Here is a 27,402-nt window from a genome sequence, read left to right as displayed (position 1 = left end):
AATAAGTCATGAGGTCTCTGTAGCCAACAAGATCTATCATGTCTCATCCAGTCTCAGAGCTGTTCCCATAGTAGAGGGATCAGCATATACGTCCTCTATCCTGTAGTCTTTCTTAGTTTCTTTCTTCATGTCTATAGCTAAGATTTTCAGATGGTCTCCCCCAATAAAATCTGATCTTTATTAATTTGAAGACAACAATAACTTTTGTTTTTTATGGAAACAAAGGCATAACCTGTCTCCAGTGCAACACATTTTGTTGACCTCCATTCTGAAGTTAAGACATTATTAAAACATGTAGATTGGTTTAATTTAGCAGTTTTCATAATCCAGTGTCTCTCAGCAGCTATTGCTTTTTGTTCATTAGCATATAAAAAAATTTAAAGTCACTGGGCAGTGGTGGTGCACACCTTTAATCCCAGCACTCGGGAGGCAGAGGCAGGTGGATCTCAGTGAGTTTGAGGCCAGCGTAATCTACAGATGGAGTTCCAGGACAGGCTCCAAAGCTACAGAGAAATCCTGTCAGGAAAAACCAAAAAAAAAAAAAAAAAATTAAAGTCAACAAAACACCATACAGGATCCAGACACCCTGTATATTTCCCATCTTTATGTGACTTTTTTCTTTTATATTCCTATATACTCTCTTTAAAGACTTTATTTTTAAATTATTTATTTTTTATGACTGTATCCATTTTCTTTCTTTAGCATCTAAACACTTTTTTTTTGTTTTGTTTTATTTATTTTTGGCTTCTCAAGAAAGGGTTTTACTGTGTTCTGGCCGTCCTGGAACTCATTATGTAGACCAGACATGCCTCTAACTCACAGAGATCCACCTGCCTCTGCATCCCAAGCGATGGGATTAAAGGCATGCAGAACCACCACCCAACCTAAGCACATTTTTAAACATGTACCTTTTTAGAGATTTTCTGTGTCAGGACCTGGCTTTAGTAAGCGCCTGTAGTATTTTCTGATTACATGAGACAAATCTTAAACTGCCATGTCAGCCACCTTTTGGCTCAGCTAAGTGCATGGCTCTGACACACGGCACTAGTGAATGCCTCCAGCCCATCGGCAGCAGCTAGTAGTCGTGCCTCTGCAAACCGCCAAGCCCTGCTGTCTGGGAGACAAGGCTACTTGTGCATAACTTTTCTTAGCTTTTTCAAGCCCTTTGTTAGGATATTTGAGCCTCCATGTTGGATACCATATGTAAAGAGTCTTTCCCACCAGCCAGCTCCCAAGTAATGATATGGGGACTTATTTGATTATGAAAGCTCAGCCTATAGCTTAGGCTTCTTTCTAACTGGCTCTTAAAACTTAACCCATGTGTTTTATAATCTATGTTCTATCATGTGACATTACCTCTCTTCCCTCTGGTACCTCCTGTTTCCTCTCCATGTTTCCTGATGTCACCCTCCACACCTTAATTCCTCCTACTGCTTTCTCTCTCTGCCCAGAAGTTCTGCTTGTCCTCCCTGCCTAGCTAGTGACCATTTAGCCTTTTTTAAAACCAATCACAGTGACACTTCTTTACACGGTGTAATCACATATCTCACAACAGCAGTGTGAAGAAGCAAGTAGTGTGTTTGGAGAGCAATATCAAATGTAGTGTGAAGAAGTGACATGTGCTCAGAGGAGTCAAAGACCGGCACAGTAAGGACAGTCTACCGCTTGCAGTTGATATCCCATCTATTCTCCCGCCAGTGTTGTCTTCCTTTTATGTCTGGTATCAGTCTTAAGTTAGTCCTCTCTCCATGCCTAGCCTACCAAACATCTTTTTTCCCTAGTATTTCTTCCTGTAAGACTCTTCACTATTAGAAGAAATCTCTGTAATTTTATATCATGTTGAGTTTATAATTTTACTTACCTATTTTCTATTTTTCCTATTTTTCTCCCTTCTGGAGACAAGGGTCACTATGTTACCTCAGTCTAGGCTCAAACTGAGGTCTTCAAGCCTCTGACTAATTTTCTGTTTTATTCTTTAGCACTACCAAATTGATCTGCCTGGTATTTTTTAACATCATTGCATCATAATTGGGAGCCTTTATACTGTAATTACTGTGTGGCAGACACAGTTGAGGGTTTGACATAGTCAAATATTACTAGTAATTCACTCCCATTTTACAAGCTTGGCACAGAAAGATGAAGTAATTTTCTACAAGTTATACAGAGAGGGGGACTAAGATCCACTAAGGAGCTACTTAGAAAAAGAAGAAAACTGGTAGGTGTGGTGGCTCATACCTGTGATTCCAGCACTTGGAAGGCTGAGGCAGGAGGAATGCTATGAGTTCAAGTCTCACTTATGATAAATATGATAAATAGTAATTTCTAGGCCAGCTATGGCTATAGTTGCCCCGTTCTTTTTTTTTTTTTTTCCCCCGAGACAGGGTTTCTCTGTGTGGCCCTGGCTGTCCTGGAACTTGCTCTGTAGACCAGGGTCTGTCTTCTTTCTTTCTTTTTTCTTTTTTCTTTCTTTTTTTTTTTTTTTAAGAAGTGTGGTGCCTCATGTTTGTGACCCTAGCATGTAAGAGACTTAAGAATCTAACTTGGGCTACATAGTTCCAGGCTAGTCTGGACTACACTACAGAGTGAGATCATCTCAAAAACAAAAACTGCTCCAAAGCCCAGGAGATATATCACAGAAGGGAGGACAGAAAGCATGTGTAAGTTGAAGGTTGGGAATGGTGCTATGAAATCCTTTCTTTTGGACATGACTTGACTGTTGTATCTGTAAATTTGTGGTGGTTACCTGCAGGAGACTCATGAGAACCTCCCCCCCACCCCCGCCCCCTTCAGCTGTATGCAGTATCTGATTACAAGGAAAGCATGATCATCTTACACTTTGCTATGACCGCTAGTAACAGCCTTGCCCAGAAGTAAGCCCCCATCATGCTCATGCAAGAGCCTCCATCAAAAGAACAAAGAGGAATTCCACATGTGAGTGTGAAGGGATCTTCAAGGTACCATTACTAAGAAAAAAACAGGAAGCTGGAGAATGGTACATAGTTTACCACTATTCATAGTAAAGTGGGTACAGAGGGCCATTGTGAAAGGCTGAAGACATTCTATTCTGACCCAAATGTGTGGGGTTTCCCACCTAAACATCAAAATATGGGGGGGAGGTGTTTTTTTAACCACCAAACCATCTCTCCAGTCCAACTTAAAGAGTTCCTATAAAGGTTCACAAGGATGGTGGATGAAACCATTGACCATTTGATGATCAGTTTGATTCCTAGACCCTCTGGGTGGAACTTAATTTCTAACCCCCTAATCACAGGTTAGTTACTGTGGTCTTCATGAACACCTTATCATCAGTAAAGAGCTCTTACTGGTACATGTAAACAAAGACCAAATGTTCTCAGAGCACAGGGTTCTCTTTGCTTTTTATACGTAAGATGTTTGTGGAACGAAGGACTAGAATCAATGGCAGCTGTGGGAGGAGGAAGTAGCTGAAAGAGTACAATTGGGAAGGCAAGTCACTTGATACATCGTGGGGTTTGTTGGTTTGGTTTTGCAAAATTAATATTGTTGGGGTTTTGTTGTTTTTTTTTAAGTAAAAATGTCTCAAAAGTCAAAATCAGAAGCTGCAGACATTGCTCAGTGGTTAAGAGCACATACTGCTCTTGTAGAAGACCTGAGTTCAGTTCCCCATAATCTGTAATGTTGTCTCTGGCCTCCATTGGCACTACACTCATGTGTACAAACACACACACATGTAATTAAAAATAAAAAGTCAAGTTCATGCATTTTTTTTCAGAATTGGTTTGTGAGTATATTATCTGTATGTGGTGCTTATACATAAGTGTGCCTAAACCTACTCCTCTGCATGCACGTCCCTGCAAGGCCAGAATAGTAGTTTGAGTCTCTTCCTAAATTGACTTCCCACCCAATTGCCTTGAGGCAAGGTCTTCTCACTGAAATAGAAGCTAACCCTTCACTTCGACTGGCTAGTAAGCTCTTGGGATATTCCTGTTTCTATCTCCCAATGATGGAATTTCAGACACTTAAAGCCATGCCTGGAGTTGTGCATGGTTGTTAGAGATTAGAACTCAGGTCTTCATGCTTGCATAGCACGGAGCCATGTCCTTAGCCTCTCTATGTTATATTGGCAGGTTCTTTAGGGCCTCTAACTATCATGAGTCCGTTATTATTTTATCAAGCCTGTCTTATGTAGTTTTCTGACCCAAGAAGCATTAGGGAAAGTAACCATTTCAAATGAAAACTAAGCTGGGTACAGTGGCATGCACCTGTAACCCCAGCTTCTCAGGAGGCCGAGGCGGGGTGAGTATACGTTTGGGACTTGCCTGGGCAGCATAGTGAGACCCTGACTGAAAGTAGTTGTTCAGAGTTTCCTACAGTGAGTACTTTATGCCTGATTCTGTCCTGCTTTCTCAGTGGTTCTGAAATACATGCTTTCTTCCCTTCTCAATAGTTTGGAAACACAGAAAACTCTGGGGGGAAGAGGAAGCGAAGATTCATCTTGTAATCCCATTTTTTCAACACTTCCTGAAACCAACATTTTAAATGTAGTTAAGGTAAGGAAGACTTTATTATATATCTTTAGCAAAGAGTCAAAACCAGTTTTGTGGTTGCTTAAAATTCCACTAGTTTCTTTTCAAGTGAAAGGTCTTAACAATTATATTCCCATTGCAAATACATTTTTCTTTTAATATTAAGAGTAAACGGAAACTTCAAGTGAGAATTTCACTGTTAAAGTGTTACAGTATAATTTATTGACCAAGAAGTAATTGCAGTGTGAAGATAATTTTAGTGGCTGGATCCAATCACTAATAATACTGAAAATGGAGAAGGAAATACTTATCCTTTCATTTTACTATTTGTGTTGCATTTCTTACCTTTTCTAGACTTCTAATACTTGTTATCTGTGTGGTTTTTTTCTTTTAATTTTCTGATCTTTTGTCAAGAATATACTTTAAACTCTTGAGGTAATTTTCTTCTTTGTTCATTTCTGGCAGTTTCTAGGCTTGTGTACATCTATACATCCAGAAGGCTACCAAGATCGAGAAATAATGTTGTTAATTTTAATGCTATTTAAAATGAGTCTGGAAAAAGAGCTGAAACAGATTCCATTAGTAGACTTTCAAAGCCTCCTGATAAATCTTATGAAAAACATCAGAGATTGGAACACAAAGGTAACATTTCTTAAAAACTTAGGTGTTGTGCCAAGGATGGCCATGCATACCTGTAATTCTAGCATTTATGAATGAGTAAGGTAGGAGGTTAAAGAATAATGTCCTCTTCAGTTACACAGCGGCTGCAGGAGACCAGTCTACAGATAGAGTGTAAGAGTTGTAGAGCATAACGTTCTGTATGCACTCAGAGTTCAAAGTTCCCGCGCTCAAGAAGTTTAACCATGAAAGTAGCTGAGGAGGGCACTATGTGCTGGAACTCTGTTATTTAAACTAACTGGATTTTTTTTTTCTAAAAGTAGCTGTCTTCTCAACATTTATTAGGGATTTACTATGTCTGAGCCTTTAAAGGTTCTAGCAAGCCAGTACCTTTGCCCTTGTTGGGCTGTCTTACCTACCATTCATGCAGTTAGAGGCTGTGTAAAGAAATTCAGGCAGATGTCATAAAGTGACATTTCAGGTTGTAATCAAGTGTTGCAAATTAAGGTAAAGGGTGACCAGAGTGGCACGATTGGCACAGCTGAACTGCAGTGATGTCATCTGAGGCCTTCAAGGATGAGACGTCTTTCTGAAATGACCTTTGCGCATAAATGACATGATGTTATCCCTGCACCCAGGATTGAGTTATGTGTAAATAGCCATGTGGGAGCTGAGCATGGGTTATTTTATTAGTCCTTTTTATAGTCAAATTCTCAGCCATTTTTGGTAGAGGTTTTTAAACTGAAGTGGGAGGAGCATAATAAACTCCTGAATGCTGGGTCATGATGGCCCACATTCTTAATCACAGCAGAGGCAGGCAAATCTCTGTGATTTTGAGGCCAGACTGGTCTACAGAGCGAGTTTTAGGACAGTCAAGGCTACATAGAGAAACCCTATCTTGAAAATAACAACAAAAATAACTAAACTAAGCTTATTCCCATCCATGCTCATCAGATTATTTTGAAGCAACTGTCAGTTTTTAATATCATTATCATGATAAACAGCTAGAGAGCTAAAGTCATAGTTCAGTGGTTGGGTACATGACTAGACTAGCAAGTATAAGGCTGGACTACATAGCCAGAAAATAAAATTACTGTAATAGAATCAAGTGTGCAAGAATTTTCAGGTCTCGATTATCTATATGTGTGTGTGCTATACACACTTGGGGAAATTGATATTTGAATACTTCTTTCAAGAAAGACCATCAAATAAAAGTAAAGTGTAGCAACAACGTGAAAGTGACATGAAACGCTAGTGAATGTGTGACCATTCTAGAGTACTACTTTAAGAAAAAATAGAATTTTTTTATATATATGCATTTTAGTAGGTTTTAAATGGCGTGCGTTTTCATAATTCAGAGTTGTTTTAGTGACTTCCTTCAAGGCAAGAGGGTCTGTAGGTCTGATCCTGGGCTTGTTCTTTTTTTTGTTTTTGTTTTTTTCAGGTGCATGAACTCTGTGTGGGCATAAATGAACTATCTAGTCATCCGCACAACCTTCTGTGGTTGGTGCAGCTGGTCCCTAACTGGACATCTCGTGGAAGGTATTGAAAGTGAGATAAGCATCAAGATGTCTTATAATGCTGTAGAGTGCTTACCGCGAGGCAGGGCCTCACACTCAGTCCTCCCTCAGCCTTTCCTGAATGTTGCATGGCTAGGCCATCACACCCAACATAGGATTTCCATTTCTATTCATCAGTTTTGAATGTTCTTTGATTTTATTGAGGGAAAAGGTGTAGAAATCCTGATTATGTTACTTAATTCAGAACATGACTATCCTTGGTTTCTATTTTTAGCTTATCAGATAAGTCAGCACAGCACAGTGGTTCTCAACCTTCCTAACGCTGTGACACTTTAATACAGTTCTGCATGTTGTGGTGACCCCAACCATAAAATTATTTTCATCACTACTTCACAACTGCAGTTTTACTGTGGTTATGAATCATAAGGTACATATCTGTTGTGCAGGATATCTGATGTTACCCCTGTTAAAGGATCATTCGAACTACCACCGCCATCCCCACCCCGCTGCCAGGGGTTGAAAACCACTGACTGGTGTAGATGATGCATAACAAAAATAATTTGCTTTTTATAGAGGGTGAGGGGGTGCAACAAGGCTTCTCTGTGTATCCCGAACTGAGCTAACCTTGAACTCAGAGATCTGCTTATCTCTGCCTTCCTAGTGCTGGGATTAAGGGTGTGTACCACCACACTCAGCTTCCTTTTCTACTTTTATGAGACAGGTTCTTAGGAGCTTAGGCAGAGTGTGGAGCTCACTGCATGGGAAAAGATGATCTTCAACTTTGTATCATCCTGATGAGCACTAGGATTTCAGATGAGCCCTGGCATACCAGGGCTCAGTGCATGCTGGGTAGGCACTCTACCAAGTGAACTATTCCCAGCCCTAGGCAGTTCTAACTTGTTGTGCACATATCTTACATGAACACTGCTGCTCTGTAACGGTTGGTTGGTTCTGAGACAGCCTTGAGAGACTAAGGCTCCTTTTGGCTCATTTGCTTGCTTGTCATGTAGTATTATTTAAACACATTATAAAAACTTTTTATTTCTAATTCCAGGCAACTGAGGCAGTGCCTCAGTCTGGTGATTATTTCAAAGCTTTTGGATGAAAAACACGAAGATATCCCTAATGCCAATAATCTTCAGGTATAAATACACTTTTGTTCTAATAAATGGGAGAATTAGTGAGATGTTGGGAAATTTAATGAATCCTAAATCAGAAGTCCTAACCAGCTAGACATGGTGGCCCATGCCTTTAATCCCAGCACTGCAAGGCAAGAAATCTTGTCTCATCCAAAAAAAAAAAAAGTCCTTCGTAAACTCAAACTTTCAAGCATGATATTGCTGATGTAATCTTTTGCATTGTACCTAATAAAAAAAATTCCTGCTCTTTCAACTTTCTTCTGAAAAGGGAGCTATTACCCTCCTCTCTCCACCCCCCTCTGTCTTCTCCCTACTCTTTCCCCTCCCTAACCCACTAAATAAACTCTATACCCCCCCACAAAAAGACCAAATTTATCAGCTGTAAAATGGATAATATATAGCCTCTACTCTATAAGACAATTATAGACAGATAAATTAATCTGTAAATAAACTCTTAAGAAAATCATAAATTGACTTCCTGTTGCCTTCTGATCAAAATGTAGCCAGCATCATGTCTGCCATGCTCCCTGCCATGATGATAATGAACTGAACCTCTGAAACTGTAAGCAAGCCACCCCAATTAAATGTTTTCCTGCTAAGAGTTGCTGTGGTCATGGTGTCTCTTCCCAACAATAGAAACCGTAGCTAAGACAAGGGCTACCCTTATTTTGAGTTTAAAAATACACAAAACTTTGGGTGCCCCTGTATTATTCTTATTTGAATTGCAATTTACTATAAGTTACTAGCTTAAGTCCTAGGAATAAATGAAAAATGAGACTGTACTCTGGAAGATAGTCTAGTGATATGAACCATTACGTGTAAGAGCAGTATTAGAATATGCACAAGATACTATCTAACAGAACCGACTGCTTCCCCAGTCAGGTAGAAGTGGATTTGATTGGAGATACATGGGCACCATCCTGAGCCCCTAAGATAACTAAAGTCCTCAGTCCATTCAGCAATATTTATAGCTACCAAGGGATCCTGGATAGGATTTGTCTTGCCTATCACCTTTTCGTTTTATATCTATCTAAAAGAGAACTGCATGAATAATTAACCATCAGGCTTACTACTTGATGTCATCCAGATCTCACTCACTGATAGCCCAGTTGGCCTTCAACTCCCAGTGATCCTCCTGCTTCAGCATCAAGTGTTGGGATTGTAAGCATGAACCACCACATTGAATAGATAGTGCTTCTTTTTTAGAATTCAATGACCTCTATTATTTATAATATCATTTGATCTTGTTCCAAACATTTAACCTAAATTACAGATAGTAAATCTTAATATAAAACACCTTCTTAAGCAATTGAGGACTTTCAAGTAAACAGAATTATGGGTATCATAGAATTACCAAGCCATGGGAGCTGGAGAGATGGCTCAGCGGTTAAGAGCATTGCCTGCTCTTCCAAAGGTCCTGAGTTCAATTCCCAGCAACCACATGGTGGCTCACAACCATCTGTAATGAGATCTGGTGCCCTCTTCTGGCATGCAGGCATACAAGCAGACAGAATATTGTATACATAATAAATATTTTTTTAAAAAAAATGAATTACCAAGCCAGGAAAAGGAGCCAGAATAACAGTGAATACACTTGGAATTAGCTCAAAAAAGAACACTGCACTAGAATTGACCAAGTCTTTCTTCCCTTAATAGATCTCAGTCCTACATCGCTATCTAGTGCAGATGAAGCCTTCTGATTTGTTGAAGAAAATGGTCTTAAAGAAAAGGGCTGAACAACCAAATGGAACAATTGATGACAGTCTTCATTTAGAACTTGAAAAGCAGGTATCCAGAGCTAGAGCTCAAAGAATGCATGGGGCATAGAGTAAACAATGTTTTATAGTTTATTGCTGTTGGAAAATTCTTCAGAGTAGAATTGAATGTTGTTAGTAATTTAACCTATACTATGACAGTTGTAAGGTGGTTAAAAAGAAAAGGCACTTAATTTAGAAATCAGAAAGTTTGGTTTAAGTGCATGGCTTTTTCTTCCTCACAAAGTTAAATCCTGTCTTTCCTGGGAAGTTTGCTAATTGGTAGGCTGGGTAGTATTTATGCTACCTTTTTCATGAGTAATTTTAATTTTCTTCATCTCTCTCACAGGCATATTACCTGACCTATGTTCTACTTCATTTAGTTGGGGAAGTTAGTTGTTCTCATTCTTTTTCTTCTGGACAACGGGTAGGTAATATCCGGTGTTGTTATAAATAGGTATCCTATTGGTGAAATGAATGAGCATGTGTGTGTCAGAAGACAACTTGAAAGTTGACTGGTTTTGCTGTAGAAATCCGGAAGTCATAGCAACCTGCAACCAGATCATAGTGACAAAAATGATTTCTTAATAGTTGTTGGTTGGAGTAGAGCTTAGTGACCATGCCCTGGCAACAGTGTAATATATTCATGAGATACCAGGGTCACCATGTAGACTACCTTTTCGCTGGTTTCTTCTCACTTTCTTCCTCTGAACCTCCTCTGACTTTTATGTTCCTTTAGAAAAACTAGAATGCCTTTTTTTTTTTTTTTTTAAGAATGCCTTTTAAAATGGTTATTTAGAGGAACCCGGGAGATGCCTCAGTGATGTAAAGGTCCTTGTTGCCAGATTTGGCAACCTGAGCTCAATCCTCAGGCCCCACATGATGGAAAGAGAGAGCCAACTTATAAATTGCCACATGTACACCATGGCACATGTACATGTACACAAGATTAATTTTTAAATGTTATTTAGGAATTTTTGCCCGCCGAGTTAAAATTAAACTACTGTTTTTCATTCTACTTCAACTGTACATTTCTGAATTCTCTCTCCATATTAATTTCATTTTGGGGCTGGAGAGGTGACTCAGCAGTTAAGAGCACTGGCTGTTCTACAAGAAATCCTGAGTTAAAAAAAAAAAAAAAGAAAGAAAAAGAAATCCTGAATTCAAATCCCAGCAACTACATGGTGGCTCACAACCATCTGTATTGGGATCTGATGCCCTCTTCTGACCTTAAGACATCCCTGTATACACTTATACACATACACAAAATAATTTTTTTTTGTTTCATTTTTGTGTTTTTGTTTTGTTTTTCAAGACAAGGTTTCTTTGTATAGGCCTGGCTGTACTGGAACTCCTTCTGTAGACCAGGCTGGCCTTGAACTCACATAGATCTGCTGGCCTCTGTCTTTGCTGGGATTAAAGGTGTGTGATGCCACTGCCACAACCACCACCACTGCCCAACAAGAATTTTATTTTTGAGGCTAGGCATGGAAATGTACACCATTAATCCCAGCACTCCCAAGAGCCAGATTAAATACATGTGCTACTAGACCTACTATTTTGTGTGTTTTTAAACAGTGTCTCATATAGCCCAGTCTGCTCTCCAATTTTTGATATAGATGAGGGTAACCTTGAACTTTTTCTGATCCTCCTTCTGCCTCCCAAATGCTAGGTGTAAAGCCATGCACCACCTTTCCAGACAAGTAAATTTTTTGGAGTAGATAAATTTGACTCTCTATTAATAAAAGCCTGTGCTTACTGGCTATACTGGTTTGTGCCTATAATCCCAGAATTTTAGAGACTGAGAAAGGAGGATTACCCTGAGTTGTTGCCTGAGCTGTGTAGTGAGTTCCAGGCTAGCCTGTAGAGCAGTGGTTCTCAACTTTTCCTGCTACTCTAATACAGTTCCTAATGTTGTGATGATCCCCAACCACAAAATTATTTTAGTTGCTACTTCGTAACTAATTTTGCTACAGTTATGAATCATAATGTGAATATCTAATATTCAGGAAATCTAATATGTGATTCCTAAAGGGGGTCTCGGCTTACAGGTTGAAAAACTGTGACAGGTTGAGACCTTGTCTCAGGAGTGGGGGGGGGGACCCACACCAAACTAGGCTTGATCTTTAATCCCAAGCAGAGGTAGGCAGTTCTCTATGAGTTTGAGGCCAGCCTGGTCTACATAATGAGTTCTAAACCAGCCAAGGCTATAGTGATGCCCTACAGAGGGGGGTGGGGAGAGCGCACACGCCCGTGCGCCAGGTGGTGATGGCGTACTTGGTGCATGCCTTTAATCAAAGTAGAAGCAGCAATGTCTGAGTTCAAGACTAACCTGATCTGTAGAGTTCCAGCATAGCCCTGGGGGGTGGGGTTGGACGACCAGAAGAAAAGCCCAAGTGTCACAGGCCTGTAATCCCATCTGCTCAGGAGGCTGAGGCACTGGGTAATAACAAATTCAAGCCCATCCTGGACAGCTTAGTAAGAAAGCTAGGAATGTAGCTCTTTCTAACTTGTTGGAGACAGCATGTTCAATCTCAAGTATTGGTGGGAGAAAGGAGGTTAGGCCAGATGTTCTGGCTCATCCTGGCTACTCAGGAGAATAGAGGATTGCTTGCACCCAAGGTTTCAAGGCCAGCCTGACTACCTCTCAGAAAACTAAAAGAGAATGCAGCTAAAAATCATGGACGAGACTGGCAAGGTGTTCTAGTGGTAAAGCGCTTCCTAATCAGGCCGAGTAACCCAAGTTCACTCCCCAGCATCCATATAAAGGGATGAGAGAAACAGCTCTACAGAGTTGTCTTCTGACCTCCACACATGCAGACACACATACTTAAACAATAAAGTTTTTTTAATTTTTAAAAAAGTTTCATTTTCACGTAGGTATATGTGCCTTCATGTAGGTATGCACACTTGAGTGCAGGTGCTCTTGGAGGCCAAAGACCCCGGATTTCTTGGAGCTACAGTTAACAGTTGTGAGATGCCTAATGTGGATACTAGGAGCCAAAACCTACTGAGCCATCCCTCCAAGCCTCATAAAGGGCAGAGAGGCAGGTATTTTAAGAGCCAAGAGTAGTGTCACATGCCTGTAATCAAAGTACTTTGCACTCAGAAGGTGGAGAAAAGTATTAGGAGTTAAATTGTGTGCGCATGAGTGTGCCAAAGCCCACATGGTAATCAGGGCTTGTTCCACCTTGTGGGTACTGAGGGTTAACTCAGGTCAGGCCTGGCAGTGAGAACTTTGCCCACTGAATGGTTCTAACAGGCCTGGTGTTTTCTAAGAGAAAGGATCTCATCGTTTTGTCTTGATGATCTTCAGCTAGTTCTCCTGCCTCAGCCTACCTAATAGCTAAAGCTGGTAAGAATTTCTGTGCCACACCTAGTTCTTTTGTATATTATTTTAATTCACTAGCAGTGAGTCATAACCATTATGTTCTTATGGAAGTCGACACCTTTCACTGATGGGACTCTTAAGTTTTAAGTGATTTGGGTTTTTTTTTTTTAACTGCATAGTCTGTTATCTTGCAAGACTTTGGAATTGTTTTCATCTATTGCATTTGTTTTGTTTTACATAGCAACATTTCGTGCTGCTTTGTGGGGCTTTGGAAAAGCATGTTAAATGTGATATTAGGGAAGATGCAAGGCTTTTCTACAGAACTAAAGTAAGTATGTTATTTATGGAGGGTGTGGGGTGTGAGCGTGCATGTGACATGTGCACATGGGGATGTGTAAGGACAGTTATGAATGTCAGCCCTTGCCTTATTCCTTGTTTAAAACAGACTAGATGTCCTTGGAGCTCCCAGTTATCATAGACTGGTGCTGCTCCACCTGGCTTCCCCTTGACTCTGGGGATTAGAGCCCCAGTATTCAGGCTTACACAGCAGCCCCCTCTCTCTCTGTTTCCTGTTTTTGTGTATTGTTGGCAGGACTACCACCTATAATCCTAGCACTTGGGAGACTAAGGCAGGAAAATCCAAGTCCCAGGCCTTGTACAACACAGTGAGGCCCTGTTGGAAGAAAAGAAAATGTAAGCAAGAGAAATACATAAACTTTTTAAAAGGAAAAAAAAATCTAAGCACTTGTGGTTATAGCTTAGTGGTAGTATGCTTGAGCCACTTCATTGGATCCTCATATATGTCAAAGAACATAAAGGGAATTTTTTTTTTTTTGAGGAAGACATTTTAATTATATAGCTCAGGCTTACCTCAAGTTCTTTTGTTTTGTTGAAACAGAATCTCACTATGTAATCCTGACTGACCTAGACCTCATTGTGTAGACTAGGCTGTCCAATTATACATACCCACCTGTCTTTGCCTTCCAAGTGTTAATCACAAGCATCTGCTACTGTGTCTGGCTTTCCTCAAATTTTGGGGGATTTTTTTCCCCTTCATTTACTTCTTGGGTGGGAGTATACATACTCCAGTGTGTGTATATATAAGTTTTTTTAAAAAATTCTTAAAGCAAATGCATTTTTCACTTTGCTTTTTGTTCTGAAATTCCTGGCACCCAAAGAGAAAATTTCTTTGAGCACTGTTGGGACTTTGTGTTTATTGCCATTATATAGCCAATGTATAGTTGTGCTCAGGGAGTGGTAAGGTGCCTGCTGCGCAGTGTGAGGACCTGAGTTTGGGTCCCCAGTTCCTATGTGGTAGCACATATCTATAACCCTACTGCTGGGAGAGGGGGCAGTGGCAGAGACAAGTGAAGCCCCAGTGCTCACTGGTCAGCAGTCTAATTAGTCTGTAAACTCTGGGTCCAGTGAGTGACCTTGTCTCAAAAAATAAGATTGATGATGTCCTCCACATACACAAAACCTTATGTGCAGGATAGCTTCAAAGATTGCGGTAGTGTTCAAATGTATACATATGTATAATTACAAAACAGTGGTTATGAAATTCCATGATGGTGGGAAAGTCGTTTATAGAGGAGAACTAGAATAGCTGTTGCCTTTGGTGCCTCCCTGAACTTTGTTCTAGGAAGACTCCATTCCGAGTTCTGTATCACCTAACCCATATTGTCGGATGTAATTGATTCATCAGTGAGCTTATCTAGGTCTTTCTTGTCTTGTTTCTTAAAGTTTTTTATACACAAAGACGGTAGAAAATAAGTTTATGAGAATGGAGGAGAAAGGCAACTTTCATATTAATAGACTGACCTGAAACACAAAAGGTACTTTTAGAAATTTCTAAGGTTTTGTTTTTAATTTTTGTTTTTATAACTGACTTAAATTTTTGTTTTATAAAGTGGATTCCTTCTTGACCTATATCTGCATAGTGGATGGTGGCTGTTTTGGGGCTGGAGCTGGTTATTTGAACAGTGCTCGTTGGGATTGTGCGTGTGTGTGTGTGTTTTAGTGACTTTGAAGTAAGAATAAAGATGAGCAACTAATGAAGTTGAGTCAGATTTCCAAATACATTAGGTAGTAGTTTGTCCAGACTCGAGGCCTCAGTCTCAGAAGCGCACTCTGGAGTGTGACTAGTTGCTGACTTAGACATGTGGTGCTTGTGGCTGCTGCTAACAGACATTCTATAAGGAACCACTAAGGCTTATGATTCATTTCTTTTTTTTTTTTCTTTATTACATTTTATTTCCTATTTGGGAGAGGGGTGTGTGTGCGCCACACTGCTCATGCGGGAGGGTTGTAGGACAACTTACAGGGTCCCAGGGATGGAACTCAGGCTACCAGACTTATATAGCAAGCACTTTTATCTACAGAGCAATTTCCCTGAACTGGGCTTTGTTTCTTAAAGTTGATCTCTCTTAGAGTAAGCCAGTGCTCCACGTAAATTGCTTCAGGGGACGATGTCATTGAAATAGGTTAGTAGTTCCATATTTCTCCAAAACTTGTTATAGAGAAGTGATAGTTGTCATAAATACAGTTTGCTAAACTTACATAATGAGGGAAAGTAGAGATTTTTATTTACTTTTTTTTTTTTTTTTTAAGACAAGGTTTCTCTGTGTATCCCTGGCTGTTCTGGAACTCGCTCTGTAGACTAGGTTGGCCTCGAACTCACAGAGATCCACCTGCCTCTGTCTCCTGATGCCTGCTTCTTCTTGACTTAAGGCCAGGAATGGTGGATCACTTCTTTAATCCTAATACTCAGGAGACAGAGATAACCAGATCTCAGTGAGTTCAAGGCCAACCTGGTCTACATAACCAGTTCTTGACCACCAGAGCTACATAGTGGAAAATCTCTCTCTCCCCACCCCCCAAAAAAATGCTGAATTGATTAAATATTTTTATTCTAGGTGTGGTGGAATATCCCTGTAATTTCAGCACTTGACAGGTGGAAGCAGGGGGAAAAAAAAAGGAAAAAACAATCAAAGTCAGCTATATAAGGGGTTTGAGGCCAGCCTGAAATACATGAGACCCTGCCTCAAAACATACACAGGGCTGGAGGGTGTTTTTCTCAAGCAATAAAAGTCTAAGAGATCCAGGCGTGGTCAATGGCCTTCACATTGCTGGTTTGGTAACCTGAAGCACTAGGGGGAGAGTCACTCAGTGGACACCTTTGGGTTTGACAGACTGGCTAAATCTGTGTGTAGCACTTAGAAAGGGAGTGGCAGTGAGTTAGGATCTTCTGATTCCATGGAATGGAGCAAGTAACACATTAAAAACATTTTAGACATGTATAATTTTATGTGTGTTTTTCCTTGAATGTATGTCTGTGTGCTATAGTGTGCTATATTTGTGCCAGGCAATCAGAAGAGGACATTGAATTCCATCGATCAGAAGTTATAAATGGTTGTGAGCTACCATGTAGGTTCGAACTCAAACCTACGTTCTCCACAAGAATAACTGCTCTTAACTACTGAGCCATATCTCAACAAAGACTTTTTTTTTTTGATTGTCTTTCTGTCGAGCCTATTTTAGAAGCAAGCTATGGTAAAGCTGAAACAGTCAGTGCATTGGGCCCTATAAAATGGTCTACCCTTCAACTTCCCTAGCTGGGTGTTCAAAAGCCAGAGAATAGAAAGTAAAAATTTCTTTGATGGCAGCATTGTGATTCTTTGGACCATCTGGATTGTCCTTAGTAACAAGAAATTGGGCATGGTGGTGCATTGTTGTAATCTCTGTACATGGGAGACAGGGGCAGGAAAACTGCTTTAAATCTAAGGTTATCCAGGGCGAAATAGAGCAATCCTGTCTCCGAATAATAATTTTTAAAAAGGAAATTAAGGACTAGAGATGACTTAGTGGTTACGAGCACTAGGTGCTCTTCCAGAGGATCCAAATGAGATTTGCAGCACCCACGTGGCAACTCACAACCATCTGTATGTAATACTTCTACTTCAGGAGATCTGAAGCCCTTTTCTGGCTTTGGTGGCCAGTGAACAGATGTCCATGTAGGCAGAACACCCATACACATAAAATGAAAGAAAATGAAGACTGGGTGTTGTAGCTCACACCTAATCTTAGCACTCAGGAAACGGGAAGGTGGAGTTTGAGGCCAGCCTGGTCTACATAGGGAGTTCAGGACAGCCAAGATTATACAGAGAGACCCTGTCTCAAAAAAACAAGCACACAAGAAGATTAAGTCATAATTATTTGATGTTGTAGATTATGAGAAAATAAATTATGGTAATTAAAAAAAAATATGTCATTTGAAAGCCTCCGCAAAAGGTAAGTAGCCTTTTCTTGACAGCGATCAAATAGAATTGTTGGGTGCGGCCTGTGATAGTTACGAGATATGTGTGCCTTTTACGCTTATTTTGGTTGTTATTATTTTCTTTCAGTTTTTTGAAGCAGGATCTCACACACTGTTCAGACTGGTCTTGGACTTTGAGCAGTCCCCCGAGCGCTGGGAGTGCAGCCATGCACCTCCATAGCAGAAAGCTACGAGGTGCTTTCTATCAAATGTTAAGTTGATTTTAAGTGAGGATACTCTGATCTGATATCTTTTCCCCTTTTTGTTGTTTTTAAGGTGAAAGACTTGGTTGCCAGGATACATGGAAAATGGCAGGAAATAATCCAGAACTGTCGGCCTACTCAGGTATCATTTTATTTAACAGTTTTATTGATTATGAAACCCACTGCGTGATACATGGTTTGTGTCTGATTTTTAGGGTTTGTTTGCACTCATTTAAGAGTGTCAGATTGCAGCAAATGGAGGTTATTTCATGAGTCTAACAGTTCTCTTAAGGTAAAATGCATGTTGTGCATTTCACCACTTAGTCTGTGGTGACTTTTGTAGCCACAGAATTGAAGATCAGCATCACACTTGAACTTCGGCAGTCCCTCCCAGTTCCTCCACCACCTTCATGCCTCTTTTTGCTCCCCTTAAGGGCTGATTTTACTTTCTGACTATTAAGAATTCTCTACAGGGGGCTGGAGAGATGGCTCAGAGGTTAAGAGCATTGCCTGCTCTTCCAAAGGTCCTGAGTTCAATTCCCAGCAACCACATGGTGGCTCACAACCAACTGTAATGGGGTCTGGTGCTCTCTTCTGGCCTGCAGGTATATACACAGACAAAATATTGTATACATAATAAATAAATAAATAAATATTGAAAAAAAAAAAGAATTCTCTACAGGTAGTAGTGGCCCACGACTTTAATCGCAGCACTTGGGAGGCATAGGCAGGATCACTGTGAGTTCGAGACCAGCCTGGACTATAGCGCGAGTTCCAGGAGAGCCAGAATTGTTAACACAGAGAAACCCTATCTCAAAAAAAACCAAAACAAAGCAAAAAAAAAACAGAGCGGGGAGTGGTTAAGAGCACTGACTGCTCTCTTCCAGAGGACCTAGGTTCAATTCCCAGTACCCACATAGCAGCTCACAACTGTTGGTAATTACAGTTCCAGAGACTCTGACACTGTTATACCCATGCACATGAAATAGTTAAATAAATTTTTTAAAAAAGAATAATATTTCTCAATGGACGGTGGTGGCACACACTTTTAATTCCAGCACTCTGGAGGCAGAGGCAGATGGATCTCTATGAGACACCAACCTGCTCTATAGTGCAAGTTCCAGGACAGCCAAGACTACACAGAGAAACCATGTCTCAGAAAACTCAAAAAAGGGGGCTGGAGAGATGGCTCAGCGGTTAAGAGCATTGCCTGTTCTTCCAGAAGTCCTGAGTTCAATTCCCAACAACCACATGGGTGGCTCACAGCCATCTGTAATGAGATCTGGTGCCCTCTTCTGGCCAGCAAGCATACAGACAGAACACTTTATACATAATAAATAAATAAATCTTAAAAAAGAAAACTCAAAAAAGAAAAGAAATATTTCCATGAACCTTTATATATAAGGTTTTATGTAAATATATGTTTAAAGGAAAACATCTTGAACATATTCTTGGTGGAATCTCTTTGTCTCACAACATTTCAGTGTTTGTATAGGGCTCAGGCTGCCCTTGAACTCTCTGTACAGACAAGGGTAACCTTGGTCTTCTGATCTTCATCTCTCTTCCTCCACTTCTAGGATTGCAGGTATACAGCACCACATCCTGTTAATTCTGAGCTGAGGATCAAATCTGGGGCATTATGCATGTTAGAAAGACTTCTGCCAAGTGCTGTGTGGGGTTTTTTGTTATTTTATTTTGTGTGTGTGGGTGTTTTGTCTTCATGTATGTCTGTATACCACTTCCTTGCCAGATAACTTTGGAGGCTAGGAAGTATCAGGTCTCCTGGGACTGGAATTACAGACAGTTGTGAGCTGCTAGTTTGGCGCTGGGAATCAAATCGAGGTCCTCTGGAAGAGTGGACAGTGTTGTTAACCACTGAGACATCTCTTCGGTTCCCTCAAATATTAAGGTCCTGTGCCAATGTGGCATTAATAGCAAAACTTTTTATTTGTAAATTTAACACTTTTAATCTCCTTAAATATGTCCTTTTGTGAGTGTGCCCATGAGAAAAATGTCCTATATTTGTATTATCCCTTTTTATTGCCAGAGTGTAAAGGTTATAAAATCATAAGAAATTTTCAATGGGCATGGTGGCTTTGTGCTTTTAGTCCCAGCACTTGAAAGACAGAAGCATGCAAATCTCCGGGAGTTCAAGGCTGGCCAGAGCTAATAATATAAGACCCTGTCTCAAAACAAAAAAGATGTTTTCAGAGGCTTGTATATGTAATGATTTTTTTTCTGCTTTCATTATCAAAGCCTGCTGTTCAGTGATTAAAAATATTAATTAATAATCTGATTAAAATTTCCTTTTTCCCCCTTCCCCAGGGGCAGCTTCATGACTTCTGGGTGCCAGATTCTTAACAGGAGTACAGCAGCAGAAATACAAGGCGAGAAGGACCTTTCCAAGAGGGTTACTGTGGGATCCAGCAGATGCTATGGAACATAACAGTATGAAGAGGCTGGTAATGAAGACTTCGCCGTGTCTGAAGCAGATATGAAATGCCATCTGCAGCTTGACCTTAGAGGAAAGAACGGGGAGCCTATAAGAGAAGGGTAGGGGTAGACACAGCTGGTAGAAGAACCCAGCCTGCCCCTCCTAGCGCCCCTTGTTAAGTTTTCAGCAATTATCTTGGTAGGTGACTTCATAGCACTCGGACCATCACAGAAAATAAAGAGGAAAAGTGTGGGCCAACTTGAGGAGTTGGACATTGAAACGAAGGCCGGGGTCCAGCTGGTTTTCATTTTCCTTTTGGTTATTTTAGGATACAAAGGGAAAGCCTAGAATAGAGTTCTGTAATCAGAAGTCTGGGACCATAAACCATAGGCAGTTTCAGTTCATACATTGTCCCTTTACTAGTCAAGATTATAAATCTGAAGTCTTTAAATCTGTTTAAAGTCAGTTAAGGAACAGACATGCTGTCAGATTGCCTAGAGGAAGAGATAAGCTACAAAGTAGTAGCCGTTTTAAAAATGCCAGAACATTCATAGGCAGTTTGTTTAGGATTTCTTGTAAATGCATATATTTTTAAAATCTGATTTAATCATAAAATCTTAGCTAAGTCAGAATTCTGTCCATTGGTAACTATATTACAGAAGTCTCTGTATAAAGACTTAAAAAATCTGGAAGTTTCCAAAAACCTTGTTCCCACGAGTATAATTTAGCAGAGACCTTGATGATGTTTATTTTGGGGACACTGTGTATGTGTGTGTATGTGTGTGTTCGCTCGAGCGTTTGTATCTTGAAGTTGTTGCACTTGAAAACCACAGCTGCTCTAAATTCTTTTAAACACTGGAAAGCCATCCTCTAGTTTAGATGGTAGAGGTTAGAGCTGCACACGCTAGATTGAGCCTGAAGCCCTTTGAAACCTTTGGTAGTAACACTCTTGCAGCCCATTGGCTGTCTGGGGAGGGTTTGCTTGTTCTTTGAAAACTGGCTTGAGTGACTTGCTCCCCCCTGAGCATGCTAATGGCTATGTGGGTCCAGGTTGGGTTAGAAAGGGAACTGGGCTCAATGTTTATGCTTTGAGAGGAGAAAATAAATTCTGAGAGCTAACTTTCTACCTCTAAATTGAGGCTTAGGAATAAAACCATTTTATCTTAAATTTATCATTTAAAATAGCAGTAGCTTTTGAGCTCATGTCAAGCATTGGGCAGTTAGAGATCTTACAGGGAAGACTAAATCAAATTTTCAAGCTCTGAGGCTGATCAAGGCTCCAAGAGTCAGACCAACAAAAAGTTTTCTTCTGTGTTGAGTTTACTGGTAAGAATAGTATCTTGATGCTACCTCTCAAGGGTATTGTTACAAAATGCCACTATGGTTAAAGAGATAGATACAAAGAGTTGTATTTGACAGAAGCTTGAAACTCTGGCATCTATCTGCCCAACAATGGGGGCTTTCACTCTGTAATTTAATACCTTGTAGATACATTATTTGTGTGTAATTTTATAAGTGTTCATATTTTTCTCATTTTGCATTGTGTAAAGTGTACAAAAATCTCAAAATATAAAAATCTGCTTATATTGCTTGTAATTACAGTGTGTAAATATTTTCTATTGTGTACATTGACGGGGACAAGTGGGTTATTCAGGTTTTTAAGTGACCCTTTTATATTGCAATTTCAACTGATAACCACCCATCAAATTTAAAACCACTTTGATACATTCTTATTTAGCAGTTCCAATAAGAGTAAAATCTATTTTCAATTGTCTTTCTCCAATGAGAGAAAAATACTTTGTCCTTCCCTTTAAAATAAATGGCCAGACATCAGTTTAGGCCCTTGTATTCATGACTCTGGTAGCAACCTTCAGTCTCCAGGTCATAGTACAGTCAGTATTTGCATTTGGGTTCTCATAGAAATTTATGATTCTATTTTAGCACAAGTAGTTCATGGTTTTTTTTTTTTCCCAAATCAAGTATTTTCCGTCCTTCTGAGTCCCCATGCTTTGTCTCCCTCCAGCTGTTGTTGCCCAAATAATGGGATGGTAGAGAGGGAGAAAATGCTCATTGCACAAAGACTGTCAGGCCACATTTGGTACTTGGCAAACAAAGCTTGCACTGAGTGGTGGTGTGTTTGGCAATCTTACTGTGCCAAAAATCACCTTGTCTAATTTTCTTGTTGTGTATGTCAAACTTATTACCCTTACTGCAAGCTGAAAATTAAAGTACTTGTGTTTATGCTTTTATGTGTAGCTGTTTGCCTTTTCTAACCTGCTTTTCTTGTTATCTGAAATACAGTTCTGTAATAACGTTACGTGAAGAGGCTTCGCGCACAAATCATCTCTGTAGCACTAAAGTCAGCATTTGTGCATTTTTTTGTCCTATCTCCTGATGGCAGTGGTGCCTTTGTCACCTTTTGGAAGGTTGGCATTTTGTTCTTGTTTTGAGTGCAAGTAGTAGCTTGCTTTTGACTTCACAAAAAAAATATATATATATCCCCAGTAAGTGATAAGTAAGATAGTGTGTTACCATCCAGGCTCTGTTGAAGCATTTGGTTTTTTGTTTGTTTGGTTTTGGTTTTTTGTTTGTTTGTTTTCCCTCGATCAAAATAGAGTTGATGGGGACTGGCCAGTAATAATGTGTGGAGTCTTTAAACCAAGAGTAATTTTTTTACATTTTAAAAGTGATTCGTTGATAAGCAGCTGAGTTCAGAGAACTGACGTGGCTTGTCTCTCAGGAGGCAGCCAATCTCAATGGTGCAGGCAGGCACACCTCATCAGCTGTGTGTCGGTTGTCCTGGGGCATTCTTGCCAGCCAGTTCATCTACTAGCTCTTAGGCAGTAAATGCAATGTTTCCTCTCTTCCCTCTCCTTTCTTTGAGATTTTATACTATGTCTTGTTTAAAGTTCTCTAAATGTATGTGTATGTGTCATTAAAACTTTTTTTCTCAGTTTAAACGTGTCTGGTGACATTTGATTGAGGAGTGGAGGTGACAGTATCTGGAATGTTCTGTCTTAAACTGGTGTCTTCCCTAATTTGGGTTCTACAGGGTTTTTTTTTTTTAACTTGATACTGCTTTATCTGTAGAAAACAAAACCACAACTGTCCACAGTTCATGTTTACATCACCCAATTAATAACTTGATGTGTACTTTACAGTCAGGAATTTAATAATCTCATTCTGACCTCATTCTGCACATTCATTCGACTGTTACTGAGAACCTACATGTTAGGGTTTGGTGGTGAGCAATACAAACTCCTCTTACCTGCTGGTGTCTGAGGAAAACAGACAGAAGAGGAAAGAAGTACCCTGACCTGGGTGTGGTGTTCTAGAGCCCAGGGTAAAGAAAGGTGATTTTACAGTCTAGAAGGATTTGGAGCCACCTGTGCCCTAGCAGACAGACAACTTATGATATGCCAGCTGTGGGAAAGCTGACACCTCATAAGAGAAACTTATGACCTCATAGAAGGCCAAGTCATTGCTGCCTTGGCTGTAGTGTCACAGCCATGCAGTATGTCCTCCCTTATGGTAGACAAGGTTGAGAATGGATGGTGACAGCCCAGGTAGAAGCAGGTGTGGGCATAAATACTAGGAGATAGGCCTGTAGTTTAAGGAAAGGACCTAAGCTTGGCCTCAGACCTCAGTTCACCACACTGGCCTTTGTTAGCAAGTTACCTGAGATTCTTCAACCTGTTGAAAAGAATAACTGTTTTGGGTTTGTGAGGACTCGGATGCATGGCAGTCGCTCAGCACAAAGTCTGGCACGCAGCATGGACAAATGGACCTTAACTGCTATTAACTTACCTCTTAGGGGGCTCTGTAAGAGAACAAAGTTGAGCCAGGCGGTGGTGGTACACGCCTTTAATCCCAGCATCCAGGAGGCAGAGGCAGGCAGATCTCTGTGAGTTCGAGGCCAGCCTGCTCTACAGAGTGAGTTCCAGAACAGCTAGAACTGTTATGCAGACAGAGCCTGTCTCAAAAGAAAAGAAAATTAGAAAAACGTGGTGTCCCTGGAGAAGATAGTTCAGTAGTTAATGTGACTGCTCTTCCAGAGAATCCGGGTTCAATTCCCATCCTTATGATGACTAACAACTGTAACTCCTATGCCTTCTTCTAACCTTTATGGACACCAGGCATGAACTTACTGCTCAGTTACACGTGTAGGGAAAACACCCACACACATAAAATATTAACTAATTAATTTTAAAAATAAAAGTGGCCAGAACCAGGTACCTGAGGCTGTGCTTGCTTCTAAATCAGACCTTAACTCCAGCAGTCACAGCTGGGGTGCTGCTCCTTCACACTGGAAATTCTAAAGGCTCCCATCCCTGTTCCTGCTGCCAGACATAAGAATGTGATTTCTTGTTAAGTAAACCAAGCATGTTGGCCTGGTGCTATAGTTCATGCCTAAAATCCCAGCACATGGGAGGCAGAGGCAGAAGGATCACAAATTTGAGGCCATCCTGGGCTACAGCGTGAGGCTGATGGTGGAGAGTGGACTTCCAGCATCTGCAGACATGTCCTGACACACCTTTCTTGCTAACCATGGCTGGAGTCATGGGAGGCCAAACCAGAAGACCAGCTTTGGATCTGACTCCAAGACAAGTGGCTAGGATTCTAGAAAACGTAACAGGCCAAACAGGCTTCTGGGGCACGGGAAGACTACATACAGCATTGTTGCACAGGTGCCAGTGCTACTGAGGCTGTAGCCAAAAGATCATTAAGGAAAGCGCTGGCAACCAGAGGTAGAGATGGCAGCACAGGAGCAAAGGTGCCAGGTGAGCAAGAGGCAGGAGGACATCTTGACTAGGCCAGAGTTTCAATTCATATGCTGCATCTTCCCAGACACAAGAGTTCACTTCTGTGTGCCAGCCCTGGAGCCCTGAGGTGGCTATGGGACACCAGCCTCATTCTATCTTACAATAGAGCTGGGAAGGCAGTCTAGCCTAGTCTAATCTAGTTGGTTTGTGTTCTCTGAAGAATTCCAAATGGCATCTTCACATAGCTGCCCTATGAAACTGCCAGCAGTGACTTCAAGGATATTACTGTATTAGAACTGTTTTTTATTTGTTTTGATTTGGCACAAATCTTATAGCCCAGGCTATATTATATATTATATAAATTGTTATATAGCTGAGGATAACCTTGAACTAATCCTCTTGCCTCCACTGCCAAGATCAAAGGCGTGTTCAACAAACCTGTTTCAATTAGTGCCAATTTGCTTAGATTTCAAGTCATCTATTCACAGTCAAGAATTTGCCCACTTTCATTTGCAGATGTGGGGATATTTTGTTTGTGTCTTAACAAATAAAGCTTGCCTGAATATCAGAGTGCAGAACTAAGCCACTAGAGGCCTGGCAGTGGGGGGCACACACCTTTAATCCCAGGACAGATGGATCTCTGTTAGTTCAAGGCCACTCTGGGCTACACAAAATTGATCCAGTCTAAATAAGAAACAGAGCACACACAAAGGTGATCCCAGCACTTGGGATCCCACACCTTTACTCCCAGCACTAGGGAGGTGGAGACAGGAGTGATATGGCTGAGCAAAGAGGAATATAAGCCAGGAGGAGACAGGAGTTCAGTGCAGTCTGAGAACAGGATTGCCCCTTTGGTCTGATCATTGGTAGAGGTAAGAACTCTCTGGGCTGATTGCCAGGGCTACACAGAGAAACCCTGTTTCAAAAAACCTAAATAAATAAAGGTGAAAAGGTGCAAGAACAGGCTAGCTGTGGTGGCACATGCATGCCTTTGATCTGGAGGCAGAGGCAGGTGGATCTCTTGAGTTCAAGGTCAGCAGATTAAGTTCTAGGACAGCCAGGGGGCTACACAAAGAAATTCTCAAAAATACAACAACAACAACAACAACAAAAAAAAAACTGCAAGATTCTACATCAGCCATCACAACTTACTCAGAGCTCAGTGCTGTGTCTAGTGAGCATGCCTTAGCTCTAGAATCCTGACTGGGTCTCAGAGATGGAATGAAGAAAAGATGCACCAGGCGGTGGTAGCACACACCTTTAATCCCAGCACTTGGAAGGCAGAGGCAGGTGGATCTCTGTGAGTTCGAGGCCAGCCTGGTCTACAAGAACTAGTTCCAGGACAGGCTCCAAAGCTTCAGAGAAACCTTGTCTCAAGAAAAAAGAAAGAAAGAAAAAAAAAGATACGTACTCATATAGAAAAGCTGGAATTGTGTGGAGTGTGCTCACGCTGATGGAACAGCACCCTAGCCACCAACAACTGGACCCCCAGTGAATTTATTTTGTACAGCACAGGGGGGAATAAACTCATCTCAGTAGGGGTCTCTATTGGGGAGCAAACTCGGGTTGCTCATCCAGGAGGAGGAAGCTGCAGTTGCTGGTTTTTGCACACACTGGTCAGTTGTTCTTTTTTGTTTTTTTCTTTAAATATTTATTTATTTTGTATACAATATTCTGTCTACATGTATGCCTGCAGACCAGAAGAGGGCATCAGATCTCATTACAGATGGTTGTGAGCCACCGTGTGGTTGCTGGGAATTGAACTCAGGACCTTTGGAAGAGCAGGCAATGCTCTTAACCTCTGAGCCATCTCTCCAGCCCTGGTCAGTTGTTCTTAAACACTCTTAGTTGCATACACCATCATCTTGCACACACTGTTGTACTTGCACAAACTCCCAACATCTACACTGGACCTCCTGAAGGCTCAGGCCAGGCAGAGGCCTGAGGTACTGGGGCCCCTGATGTGACCATGCCCATGTCAAACAATATACATTCACTCAAGACTTCATCTGTACTTTGCATGTTTGCTGAAGGCTTTTGCAGCTCACTACAGCTCAGTGAGCTGCAGAACCTGCCGCACTGGCCTACTTGCCTCCTTCTGAGGGGTGTGGAGTCAGCATCGCATGTGAAGTTGGGGAGCCAGGCTTCTTAACCTACTGGTCCCTGCAGTTTCTTTAGTGTCAGGTACTAGGGTTGGCAGTCTTCTGTCTTTTTCTTCCTTCCGACCCACTTCCCACAAAGTCTACTGTTTCGATCTGTACTGGATCTGTCAGCTCTTCTGAAGTCTTTCCAAGCTATTAGCTGACTTCTCCCCCTCTATCTTCCACTAAGAATACTCCCGTATCACCAAATGAAACACGCTAGCCTTTCGTATGCCCCTTCTTTTCTTCCTATTCTACCCTAACAAGTCTGTCTGTTCTAGCCATTTTCCCCAGGCTTGCCTGGCTAAAACCCTTCTCAGACTCCTCCAATCCTGTCCTCCATCAGCTCAACATATTTTGAGGCAAGTTACAATCTGCTTCAAACCTGTTTTCCCAGCTATAAAACGAAGCTACTGACTCCTCACAATGGGATGGGGGTACAGAAAAAGAAGGGAATCAGGGCAGTCTGTAAAGCATGGGCTTGGCTTGGGCAGGCAATATAGCCCAGCAGATAAAAGGGGTCTGTCACCAAGCCTGACAGCCTCTGAGCCTGATACCCAACCCCACATGATAGAGACTGCCTGCAATTTATCCTCTGGACTACTACACATGCCTGCATTCATGCATGCTTGCATACACAAAATAAATATAAGAAATGTTTGAAAGTGTGTGCACTTTT

At 41.0% G+C, this 27,402-nt stretch overlaps 1 protein-coding gene across 1 annotated transcript in view; it reads left to right on the top strand.

The window, feature by feature from the left end:
• The window catches only part of Slf2 (SMC5/6 complex localization factor 2), a 51,730-nt gene extending 28,951 nt beyond the window's left edge, over nt 1-22,779 (top strand). Inside the window, exons 12-20 of the mRNA XM_048439157.3 lie at nt 4,427-4,529; nt 4,971-5,147; nt 6,568-6,665; nt 7,698-7,785; nt 9,439-9,570; nt 9,886-9,963; nt 13,109-13,195; nt 17,459-17,527; nt 19,711-22,779. Coding sequence (XP_048295114.2) covers nt 4,427-4,529; nt 4,971-5,147; nt 6,568-6,665; nt 7,698-7,785; nt 9,439-9,570; nt 9,886-9,963; nt 13,109-13,195; nt 17,459-17,527; nt 19,711-19,746 — 868 coding nt within the window. The 3' untranslated portion in view covers nt 19,747-22,779. The remainder of the gene's footprint in view (nt 1-4,426; nt 4,530-4,970; nt 5,148-6,567; nt 6,666-7,697; nt 7,786-9,438; nt 9,571-9,885; nt 9,964-13,108; nt 13,196-17,458; nt 17,528-19,710) is intronic.
• The last annotated feature ends 4,623 nt before the right edge of the window (nt 22,780-27,402 follow it).

This window comes from Myodes glareolus, chromosome 7, assembly GCF_982192425.1.
Source record: "Myodes glareolus chromosome 7, mMyoGla1.1, whole genome shotgun sequence".
Taxonomy (NCBI): Eukaryota; Metazoa; Chordata; class Mammalia; order Rodentia; family Cricetidae; genus Myodes; species Myodes glareolus.
The sequence above is the reverse complement of the archived record's forward strand: the minus strand, read 5'-3'. Positions and strand labels throughout refer to the sequence as shown.